An 11,851-nucleotide genomic window follows, 5' to 3' on the forward strand; every position below is an offset into this window, starting at 1 on the left:
TGAGAGTCCATCTACCCGCTTCCTCAAAACCTCAATTGCTTTCCTCCCCAAGACACAGACAACAGGACAGCCTCAGTGGTAGGACACAGGCAGGTATAATAAGGAGCACAACACACATCCACGATTATTACACTCCTGGTGTAGTTTTGTCTAGAGCTCCTCGCTCTCGTACAGGGGGGCCGTGTGCTGGGGGGTGGGGTCTGGAGTCAGGACGGGGAGATGGCTGAGGGGGATTTTAAAATGCTTGCCTGTAGGGGGGGCAGGCTTGTTGGTGCGAGCTGGAGACAGAAGAGTAAACAGAATGGAATACAAAGATCAAGATATATTCAGAACAGGCTCCTTGAACCTCTAATGCAATAATAATGGAAATGTTGCATTTGAGCCAGGTAATAAAACAAAATGAAAATAAAGCCGGTCACTGTCAAATATTACCAACCTATTATTTTAAAAACATGAAAATTGTAGTCTGGTTTGCCTAATAAGGAATTTGAAAACATGTTTGGACCTCTTCATCCACAGAAGGAGGAATGTGCTGCTATCCTAAGAGATTTTCCTAAAAAGATCTCCAAAGATAAACTGCTCCGGTATTAAGGTTTGTACAAGAGCCATTGAGGCATGCCTGTGCTGTGAGACTGGCGTCGTAGCCCTCTCTGCCAGCGTTGCTGTATTAAGCACCATCTCCAATTACAGGTTAACCTTGGGAGTCGAAAGACCAGCTTTCCTTGTGGCCAGCAGAGTGTCCAGCTAAATCCTGCTGCACAGTTGGGGCCTGACATCATCGCGATGAGAATCATATGAGCAAAGAAGAGTCAGTTTTTCCATTTAGTAACCCTGCACAGAGGATAGAGCAAGTATATGCCCTCTCTCTGACCGATAAATTTCAGACTACTTCTTCAGCTAGCTAGGCTGAGTAGAGTTAAAATTCAATATGGCCGCTCTCGGTCCGCGTACCAGATGGCATGTTATGTGATCAAGGAGGAATATAATACAGCAGCCCCTCATTTTCCTAGCCTTGTAATGATACATCTGTTATGGGTTTCTATCAGCCTTTACAACTTGCACCGCCATGGCAACTACTGTATTTGCAGGACGACGGGAGAAATTACAGGAAATTTGCCCGTCCATCGTAACAGCAGAAAGTACTACAAATATTGAGTAAGAGACAATTTCCCCTTGCTGCTACAGTACATACATTTTTACACAACACTGGTAATTAAGTAGTACTTTAAAGTATTTTTACCTAAGTAGCTTTTTGGGGTATCTATACTTTACCATTTATGTTTGACAACTTTTACTTCACTACATTCCTAATGAAAATAATGTACTTTTTACTTCATACATTTTCCTTGACACCCAAAAGTACTCGTTATATTTTGAATGCTTAGCAGGACAGGAAAATGGTCCAATTCACACATTTATCAAGAGTACATCTCTGGTCATCCCTACTGCCTCTGATCTGGTGGAATCACTAAACACAAATGCTTAATTTGTAAAAGATATGAGTGTTGGAGTGTGCCCCTTGCTATCCGTACATTTTTTTAAAAGAAAGAAAATTGTGCCGTCTGGTTTGCTTAATAATATAAGGAATTAGAAATGATTTACACTTCGACTTTTGATACTTAATTATATTTTAGCGATTACATTTAATTTTGATAATTAAGTATATTTAAAAACCAAATATTTTTTGACTTACACAAGTAGTATTTTACTGGGCGACTCACTTTTCATTTTCTATTATCTTTACTTTTACTCAAGTATGACAATTGGGTACTTTTCCCACCACTGTTTATAGTACAGTAGTGTAGTATGCCATTTCAATGTCCTGTCATAGCGGATATTCTGAGTGCGAGGTTACAGCGTTGTCTGTCTCTGATGTAAACAGCGCGGTAATCCCTGCCTTTGTCCCACTAGTGCAGATGTCAGCACACTAATAGCTGTGAAGGGCCACAAGAGGTTGACTGGCACAGCAGTCAGTGGTGTTTTTGAGTTTAAGTCTTGAAACTATTACATACAGTAATGGGTAACGGACAGAGATGAGCCAATTGGATCTCTTAACTAAACACTGTTGTGTGATAAGCACAGACCCACATACGCACAAACGGTCCACTTACTTCCTACGTCCAGTCTGGCATTGCAGGTGGACATGCCGGCCTCGTTGATGGCAGACAGGGTGTACCAGCCTGCATCAGATTTGACCAGCCTCTCAATGAGCAGGCACTGACTTCCAGTACCATCCTGGTAAAGGCTGGAAGACACATCATGCTTGGGGTTACTCTCTTATGGAATCAACAGCACCTCTCACTTATAGCTAACAGAGGTTCACTTTAACTAGCAAAACTAAATCAGCTAATTAACAAACACATTTCAGTTAGATTCAAGTCAGCTAACTGTCAGAAATTACAATCTCTACTGTGAGCATTTCTCCTTCTGAGAGGATTCAAACTTGGAATTGAAGGTCCATCAACCTCATCCTGGTGGGGTCAATGCGCAGCATGTCTTTGTCCTTCTTCCAGAAGAGCTTTGGTGGAGGGGAGGCAGCCACCTTACACTCTAACCTCACTGTGTCCCCCTCCAGGGCACGAGAGTTCAGCATCTTCTGGACAAAAGTGGGGGGGCGAAGCATCTCCTGGGCTGAAGAGGAGAGGGGGTAAAGCAGTGTTAGAGCATCAATGCTAAGCTAAGAGATGGGAAATGGGAGATTATTTGACAGAATACAGTAATCAAAAACAGCTCTTACCGATAACCTCCAGTTTTATGTAGAAGTGGTTCTCCCCAGCGCGGTTTCTGGCCATACACTCGTAGACACCGGCATGATGCACAGTCACAATCTCAATGATGAAGGAGTGCATGCCCTTCTCACACACCAGCATCTTGTGGTAGTCGTCCGGGCGGATGGCCTTCCCGTCGAGATACCAGGTCACATCTGGGGTGGGCAGACCTCCCACCTGAGGACACAGCCAGGGGTGCATTCGTTCAACATCAAACAGAAGAAGATGGAAACAATTTTTGTTGCAAAATGTTTTGCTACAGTGTGTACTAATAAATATATGACCCTGGACACAGCCTTGAGCAGCGAGGGACCCAGGGAGTGTGTGGACTGGAGTGTGGACTACTAGGGGGTTATGGAGGGCTTAGTGCAGGGACCCTGATTGGGGGTTGTGATTGCTCAGAGGAGGAAGTGGATGAGGGGGGAGGAGAGTACAGGGTAGCTTTTTACAACCTGGTTATTCTGTCCAGATGTGATATTGGGTTTCATGTTTGGACTCCAGAGGCTTTAATTGCATTACACTTAAATACATTGTTGCGTGAGTCCGTGTCAAAGTTTAACGAGGTCTTTACAGAAGATACCTCATCAATAAGTTCCTACCTAGGAAATAGATCCCAGCTCTAAAAATGTTGAATGCTAGCTACATATAATGCATTTCATCAACATTCATGACTAAACTGATTACAGCGTGTCCAGTGCTGTACCTTGAAGTCGATCCTGCAGAACCTGCCCTCCTCCACTGTAAGGTCCTTAGGGACCTGGATGAAACGTGGGGCATAGCATTTCTCCTGGATGGCCGAGCCCTCGTTGCCATCAGTACCAGAATGGTGTTTTCCCCTAGAGGAAAGAAAGAGACAGAGAGGAGAAAGAAAGGAGGAGAAAGTGAGAGCAGAAGAGGGGGTAGGAACAGAGGAGCTTTCATAACTGCGCCTTTGATGGCTGACTTTGAATGATTGAGTTTTCATGCAGTCAAGAGAGCTCACTCTTCTCATCTTTTCAGATTCAAAGAGCAAATTGAACTAATTCATAACATCAAATGCTGCATCTCCATTCATGCTGTCCCATGGTTCAGAAAACCCCATTAACATAAACAAAAGGCCAAAAGGTCCACACATGGATCCTAAACCATCTCACTTCAAGTAACACAGCAGGTGCCCTTCACCTTCCAACTGTGCATCATAATGGGCAGACAAAGCAATCCCAGAAAACATCAGTAAGGAAGACATCATAGCCGTAGAGACTGGGAGACATGTCAGCTCACTCAGTTCATAGTCTATTATTGTCCCGCTTACAGCATGGCCGGGGGGAACCGGAGCCCGTGGTAGGCAGTGGAAACAGCACACAAACACACGGCTGCGCCAGGAAACTCAACCTGGATCCGACAACCCGCCACCCAGCCCTAAGCCTCAGGTCTCATTCGCACATGCCTTCACCCTCACCCTCACCCGCTTCTCTTTCTGGTCTCCTCATCTACTGCTTCATTGTGTATATGCGGTATTTATATGCAGTATGAGCAAAACTCTTTTGGTGTTCAACCTTCCCAAGTTCTCCCAGGTCACCCCGGTCCTCCACACACTACACTGGCTTCCAGTCAAAGCTCACATCATCTTGAAGACCCTGGTGCTTGCCTATGGAGCAGCTAGGGGGAACTCCCCCCTCCTCACATTCAGGCTATTCTCAAACCCAATACCCCAACCCAAGCACTCTTTTCTGCCACCTCTGCTCTCTTTGCCCTCCCACCCCTACAGGAGGGAAGCTACCGCTCAGCCCAGTCAAAGCACTTCTCTGTCCTGACACACCAATGGTGGATTAAGCATCCTCCTGAAGTCAGGACAGTGGAGTCCCTGTCCATCTTCAGAAAAGGTCTGAAACCTTAACTCTTAAATAAGTATTTTAAATAAATAACTGAGATATCTTAAAGGAGTAGTTCACTATTTTACAACTTGATGTTAGACAGTTCCTCACCCTGAATGTAGTCTATGGGCCAAAATAAATTAATCAATGGTTCAGCTCTTTAAACATCCACGACAAACTTCAGCTAACCTTAGCCACCACAAGCTAACAATCTATCGAATTGATGGGGGCATGTTTAAATAAAATAAGGTTAGCTGAAGTTTGTAGTGGCGGTTTAAAGAATACTAATCAGTGGTTCAGTTGAGGAGAGGGGGTAGACAGTTTCTCCCAGCCCATAGACTACTGTCAGTGTGAGGAACCATCTAACGTCAAGATGTACAATAGTGAACTGCTCCTTTAAGATAAATGCACTATTGTAAGTCGCTCTGGGTAAGCATGTCTGCCAAATTACTCAAATGTTAAAGCATTATAAATGTATATACATGCTTTTGCCGACTGTGGGTGACATTTACCATATTCCTCCAGTGTTACGTCCCTCTGGTGATCCTGGCTGCAAGAGAGGACAGAGAGATTTGGGAATAACATTTTTGCCATGGACCTGTGTAAAAGCATTCACATACGGTATATAGAGAGGGATTCATCACTGCCTCTACACTAGCCAACACTCAAGTTCACACATAAAGGTGGTCTATGTTCAAGACTACATCTCCTGAAAAGGCATTACTTTAATACAACCTCTTGAATAACCAGACTTGATAAATATTTCAAAGTACATGACACTATGCCTAGGAATATAGGGGTGGCCAGATGGGGGAATAGTGCTGTGGGCACACGTGTTGTACCGTTGTGTGGGCACACGTGTTGTACTGTTGTGTGTGTGGTCTCTTTCTGGCATCCTACACTACATATCCCTGGGAGAATGCTGCTATGGCACATAGTCTTCACACCTGCTATTTCTAGCTGCATTCTTGGAAGAGGGCTGTGCAGTTCTCCTGTGACTGATGAGGACAGAGCCGGAGCCCAGCCCCATTGTGTGAGAAGGATTAAGGGCTGATCTACAATGACAGGGGACTAGTCACACATAATAGCGGGAACATCCCATCTAAACCCCACATAGTATTAGTAACGTCTCCAAGCCTGAGAAACTTGTGATCTGTATTAGTAGAACATCAAAAGACATACAGTAGCATGACAAAAGTATGGATCCTTGAAATGAAAAAGTTAAGTGTATTGTACTTCCTAAAATAACTTAGATTATACCTGGTCGAGTTGTGAGTCGGAGGAATTCTCAAAGTCAAAGACAGAGGCAGCGTTATCTGGACCCAGCAACCGTCGAGCCATGCGCTCCTCATAGGACAACTTCTGTCAGGGGACAAACAGGAAACCAGGCTATAGTCAGCCAGTATACTAGTACCATTAAACGAGCCAATGGTGAGCCAGTATACTATATAGTACCAGTAAACCAGCCAATAGCCAGCCAGTGTTGCGGACATGAGTCGGTCATGGTTGCTAGTCGTCATGTAATGAGGTAGCCCCGCCTAAGACTTCAAAATCAGTGACGGCCCAAAAAGGAATTTCCTCTTGCTCTGAAAAGGTCAAGACCTTGATTTCTCCCATGGGAGACCTGGGTTCAAATCCCACCGGTTACACCATATACTGTATAGTACCCGTAAACCAGCCAATGCTGAGCCAGTATACTGCAGTCATATACAACTCTAGTGCCCAAAAGCCTGTTTTAGCATGGGCAGCGCACTTGAGGACTTTCACCATTGAGGTACTCAACTAGGTGGGACTTCCTATGGGTTAAGGAAGGATCAAATAATTCCATCCAGGTCATCAGGAGGGATCAGCCGATGAATTATACATATGAGAAAACATTCCATAACTGCAGGTGGCAGTACAATTTCCAACCTTAGTTTTATACCTGTTCAAACACACTCCAGGTGTCCATATGCACACTGAGTTTTTTTTACCAACTCAGAAGTAGTAGAAGAAAATGTACTACTTCAAAATGGAGATGGCTTCAATGGCGCTGCCTGTGCTCTCACAGACGCCACAATGGGACAGATACAAAGATGAGTTGTCCATCTAAGTCTATGGTCCCAACTTACTCATTGGCAGCAATATGGTGGATGCCCCACCACTGAACTGCTATACCTATTCAGACCTTTCAGATCTGCAAAGGTCAAAGGGTTATGGATAAGGTAGAAAGTGAATTGGGATCGGCTGTGTAAGTAGGTCTGTCCATAGAGCAGCCTCCAATGTTATTGGGTCTACTTCAACACAACAGCTGCCTTGTGTTGATCATAGTACACTGGTCCACTAAGTCCAAGGGATTCCACTGAAGCTTCTAGTAATTGGAAGTTGGGTTCTACTGAAGTATCTATTCAAAGTTGAGAATCCCGCTTGATGCACGTGGCGTCAAGGATATTGTATGTCCTTGACTTTAATTAATACAGGAATACTACGAGAGGATGATAAGTTACGAATCCATATTTCCCTCTTTCATAGTTGCCACATTGTGATATCAAATAGTCTGATGATGTATGCTGTATGGGTTCAAATCAGGAAGGGAACCACACGTTTTCTTGTACAGCATTCATGTGGTAGTGGAGTAAACAAGCACGTTGTCGAAAAGTACTTAGTTTATTCCCTAACCACATTAAATAAGACAACACTTAGATTATAACATTGTCTTGACACTGAATCACATCATACATTTCCCTATCCACATACATGCAGTATATCCACACAAATTACAAACACTTCACTGCCCACTGACTCCGGGCTAGTTTGTTTTAATGGATACCTGGCTGTTTCTCCTGCGGGCTTCTTTGGTGCGTAGCTTCTTCTCCAGATCTTGGATCAGCGCGTCCTTGGAACCCTGGATCTGCTCATCTGAGTTGTGGGACACTGGCTGAGGGACAGGAGCCTTCTTCAGGATCAGCTTGGGAAGGCTGGAGAGGGTAAGCCAGACAGAATATTAATCAACCATTAATGTTAAAATCATAATTTACACCGAGTATACAAAACATTAAGAACACTTGCTCTTTCCATGACAGACTGAGCCTTATTGATGTCACTTGTTAAATCCACTTAAAAATCAGTGTAGATTAAGGGGAGGAGACAGGTTAAGCCTGTTAAGCCTTGAGACATGGACTGGTGAATGGGCAAGACAAAATATTTAAGTGCCTTTGAACGGGTATGGTAGTTTGTGTCAAGAACTGCAAAGCTGCTGGGTTTTTCCACACTCAACAGTTTCCAATCTGTATCAACAATGGTCCACCACCCTAAGGACATCCAGTCAACTTGACAACTATGGGAAGCATTGGAGTCAACATGGGCCAGCATCCCTGTGGAACGCTTTCGACACCTTGTTGAGTCAATGACCCGACGAATTGAGGCTGTTCTGAGGGCAAGGGTGGGGGGTGCAACTCAACATTAGGAAGGTGTTCGTAATGTTTTGTATATTCAGTGTATGGTGAATTGCTATAACATACTAGCTCAGGCATTTTATTTACCGTTTCAAAATATAGCAACTCACATGTTTGGGGTCCCTCTGTAGCTAGGAGGCAGAGACACGCATGAGGGAGGAGGAAAGGAGGGCTGTGGCATGGAAACGGTGGTGGGAGTTTGGGAGTGGGGAGACCGACTCATAGGCAGGCTGTGAGTAGGGAGAGCCATGTGCAGGGGGGCATCAAAGTGGGGCTTGGGCAGGGGGCTGGGAGGGTTGGGGGAGTGTGAGGAGCGAGCTGGTGATGGAGGCTGGGGAATGGACATGGGTGCAGGCTTGTACTGTGGGGTGGACTGAGAGGGCAGGACAGAGCAGAGGAAGGCAGCTGAAGAGGACTGGGACTTGGGCTCAGATGGGGCTGGGACACTGACGTTAGCACTGGGGACCCTCGGGGTGAGTGTGATAGTGGAGCGCATGGGGGCGCGGGAGGGGGACACGGGCTGGGCAGCGGCGACGGGAGGGTCATGGGGAAACACCGGCGGCTGTGAGAATGCAGGAGTGGAAATGGGGGAGCTCAGATTGGAGGAGGAGGGAGAGGCCTTGCTGCTGTTCCCATTGGACTGAGGCAGAGCCTGGGCTACATCATAGCTGGGGACCTGGAAGGCCGGCTGGGACTGGATAAACTGGCGTGGCCGTGCATAGTTGAAGGCACTGGGGGCAAAGAGGCTGGGGGTGAAGGTGGGAAGGTCAGCCACACTGCTGCTCATACTGCAGCCTCTAGAGTCTCCTGAGCTCTGGAAGCTGGGCTTGCTGGGAGTGAACAGTTTGGGGGTCGTTTTTATTTTTAAGGCCGGCGGGGTGGGCGTGCGGGCTTCAGGTGACCTCTGACCCTCTGAGCAGTGGATACTCTTTTCACTTGGACTGAACGGCTCCTCTAGGGTTTTACTAGGTGGCTGTAGCTCAGGCTCTAGAGACCTGCAAGGAGAAACACTTTGGTAACTTAATTTGCATTACTCAAGTTAACAGGATAAATGGTGACCATAGAAACAACATTTCTTACTACAGTAAAATTGTTATACCCACGCACAGCCTTTTAGGTGGATCATGCATTTTAAGTGCCCCTTTTTGCATAGTAAATAATCAGAGTAAATTCACCATGAAAAGTTCAATGTTCTGTATGTTTTGGCTTGCCTTACACACTCAAAGGAAAAATGTATTGAACACAAACACTGTCCACATGACCTACAAGAGAGTAGTGAATATGTTGCTATTCACGTTTGAGGGGCTAAATCAGGAGCCTGTAGTGTTAACTGACATTAGCTGGCAGGTGCAGTTCTTTTACAGCGAACACCGACACCCTCGTCCAATACTGTGACGAGCATTTCAAATCCTAAACCATACTACAACATTTCTTCTCACAATGCTAAAAACAATCCAGAAAGAAATTCATAAATCAGATCTGTCTTGTAGAATAAGGAGTCTTACTGGCTCCGGGGACTAAACATGATCTGAAACTCAAATAGTTCCAACTGAACAAGCCCTCCCTCCCCTTTGGGAACATTGGAATGGTATGACTGTGATCCAACAGAAAGGGGACACTGGTAAATAGAGAGATGCTATTGAGTGCGCTGGTCCTTTCAGAGCTTTGTGTGACTGCCTGGAAAGCATCCAGTTTTCCCTCTTGTCGAAAAAGGGATCTCTCCCACTGACATTCAAATTATTTTCATTTTGAAGGGAATCATTAAAGGAAAGAGTGAGAGTTATGTTGATTCCATGGTAGGACAGGAAGAGGCTAGAGTCAAAGTATATTTGGGGATTTACACCACCACTAACACACGATCACCATGTACCCTTTGCTAGAAATTAGGAGGAAGCATAAGGACCTTATCTTTCATATCAGAAATAAACCATTTTCAAAAAATGGCATGGTAAATTCATACGCCTTTATAGGGTTAGTGTTCACACACAGCCATATCTCCAAGTTACAGTGCGTATTTACCGAAGACCTGTGCTAATTATCTATCTAGCATACTCTGAACACTGTAAAGGAAGGCTGCCAGAAACATGTCACTGAAAAATACTGTCGGCTGCAACAGTGATAAAGCAGGTTAAAATGGTGTACAGTAAGTGTGTATTTTGCATTTGTGAAATTATTTTGATGTGATATGAAAATAAAGGGCTTTCTGTTTCTAGAATCGTATCACAATTGAGAATCGATACACAGTTGAAGTCGGAAGTTAACATACACCTTAGCCAAATACATTTAAATACATTTTTTCACAATTCCTGACATTTAATCCTAGTAAGAATTCCCCGCTTTAGGTCAGTTAGGATCACCACTTTATTTTAAGAATGTGAAATGTCAGAATAATAGGAGAGAGAATGATTTATTTCAGCTTTTATTTCTTTCATCACATTCCCAGTGGGTCAGAAGTTTACATACATTCAATTAGTATTTGGTATCATTGCCTTCAAATTGTTTAACTTGGGTCGAAAGTGTCAGGTAGCCTTCCACAAGCTTCCCACAATAAGTTGGGTGAATTTTGGCCCATTCCTCCTGACAGAGCTGGTGTAGCTGAGTCAGGTTTGTAGGCCTCCTTGCTCGCAGTTCTGCCCACAAATGTTCTATCTATGGGATTGAGGTCAGGGCTTTGTGCTGGCCACTCCAATACCTTGACTTTATTGTCCTTAAGCTATTTTGCCACAACTTTGGGAGTATTCCAAAAGGTCATTGTCCTTTTGGAAGACCCATTTGCAACCAAGCTTTAACTTCCTGACTGATGTCTTGAGATGTTGCGTCAATATATCCACATCATTTTCCTACCTCATGATGCCATCTTTTTTGTGAAGAGCACCAGTCCCTCCTGCAGCAAAGCACCCCCACAACATGATGCTGCGACCCCCGTGCTTCAAGGTTGGGATGGTGTTCTTCGGCTTGCAAGCCTCCCCCTTTTTCCTCCAAACATAACGATGGTCATTATGGCCAAACAGTTCTATTTTTGTTTCATCAGACATTTCTCCAAAAAGTACGATCTTTGTCCCCATGTGCAGTTGCAAACCGTAGTCTGGCTTTTTTATGGCAGTTTTGGAGCAGTGGCTTCTTCCTTGCTGAGTGGCCTTTCGGGTTATGTCGATATAGGACTCGTTTTTACTGTGGATATAGATAGTTTTGTACCCGTTTCCTCCAGCATCTTCACAAGGTCCTTTGCTGTTGCTCTGGGATTGATTTTCACTTTTCACACCTAAGTACATTCATCTCTAGGAGACAGAACGCGTATCCTTCCTGTTTTTTTGAGGTCTTGGCTGACTTCTTTTCATTTTCCCATGATGTCAAGCAAAGAGGCACTGAGTTTGAAGGTAGGCCTTGAAATACAGCTACACCTCCAATTGACTCAAATGATGTCAATTAGCCTATCAGAAGCTTCTAAAGCCATGATATCATGTAATGAAATTTTCCAAGCTGTTTGAAGGTACAGTGAACTTAGTGTATGTAAACTTCTGACCCACTGGAATTGTGATAGTGAATAATTCAAATAATCTTTCTGTAAACAATTGTTGGAAAAATTACTTCTGTCATGCACAAAGTAGATATCCCAACCGACTTGCCAAAACTATAGTTTGTTAACAAGACATTTGTGGAGTGGTTGAAAAACACGTTTTAAATGACTCCAACCTAAGTGTATGTAAACTTCCGACTTCAACTGTATGTTCAGATAGAGTATTTTGCGGCCAGAACCAGTCTACCTCTGAAAATACCACACTATATAGACACACAC

General features: G+C 44.4%; 1 protein-coding gene across 1 annotated transcript; it reads right to left on the reverse strand.

Annotated features, from left to right (window-relative positions):
• Nucleotides 1-150: 150 nt before the first annotated feature.
• On the reverse strand, nt 151-5,977 carry myot (myotilin). Its single transcript, XM_038992632.1, has 7 exons — nt 5,882-5,977; nt 5,134-5,171; nt 3,472-3,604; nt 2,738-2,945; nt 2,466-2,631; nt 2,112-2,245; nt 151-278 (listed from the first exon to the last, which is right to left on the reverse strand). Exons 1-7 carry the CDS (start codon nt 5,960-5,962, stop codon nt 151-153), a joined length of 888 nt encoding a protein of 295 aa, XP_038848560.1. The 5' UTR covers nt 5,963-5,977.
• Between the last annotated feature and the right edge of the window lie 5,874 nt (nt 5,978-11,851).

The sequence above is a fragment of the Salvelinus namaycush genome, chromosome 5 (assembly GCF_016432855.1).
Source record: "Salvelinus namaycush isolate Seneca chromosome 5, SaNama_1.0, whole genome shotgun sequence".
Classification (NCBI taxonomy): domain Eukaryota; kingdom Metazoa; phylum Chordata; class Actinopteri; order Salmoniformes; family Salmonidae; genus Salvelinus; species Salvelinus namaycush.

Coding starts and splice junctions, on each gene's coding strand:
- myot (XM_038992632.1), bottom strand. CDS start 5,962: ATGGCTCGACGGTTGCTGGGTCCAGATAACGCTGCCTCTGTCTTTGAC. Junction 5,172..5,881: donor CCGACTCACAACTCGACCAG/GTATAATCTAAG, acceptor CCTCTCTTGCAG/CCAGGATCACCAGAGGGACG. Junction 2,632..2,737: donor CATAAAACTGGAGGTTATCG/GTAAGAGCTGTT, acceptor TCTCCTCTTCAG/CCCAGGAGATGCTTCGCCCC.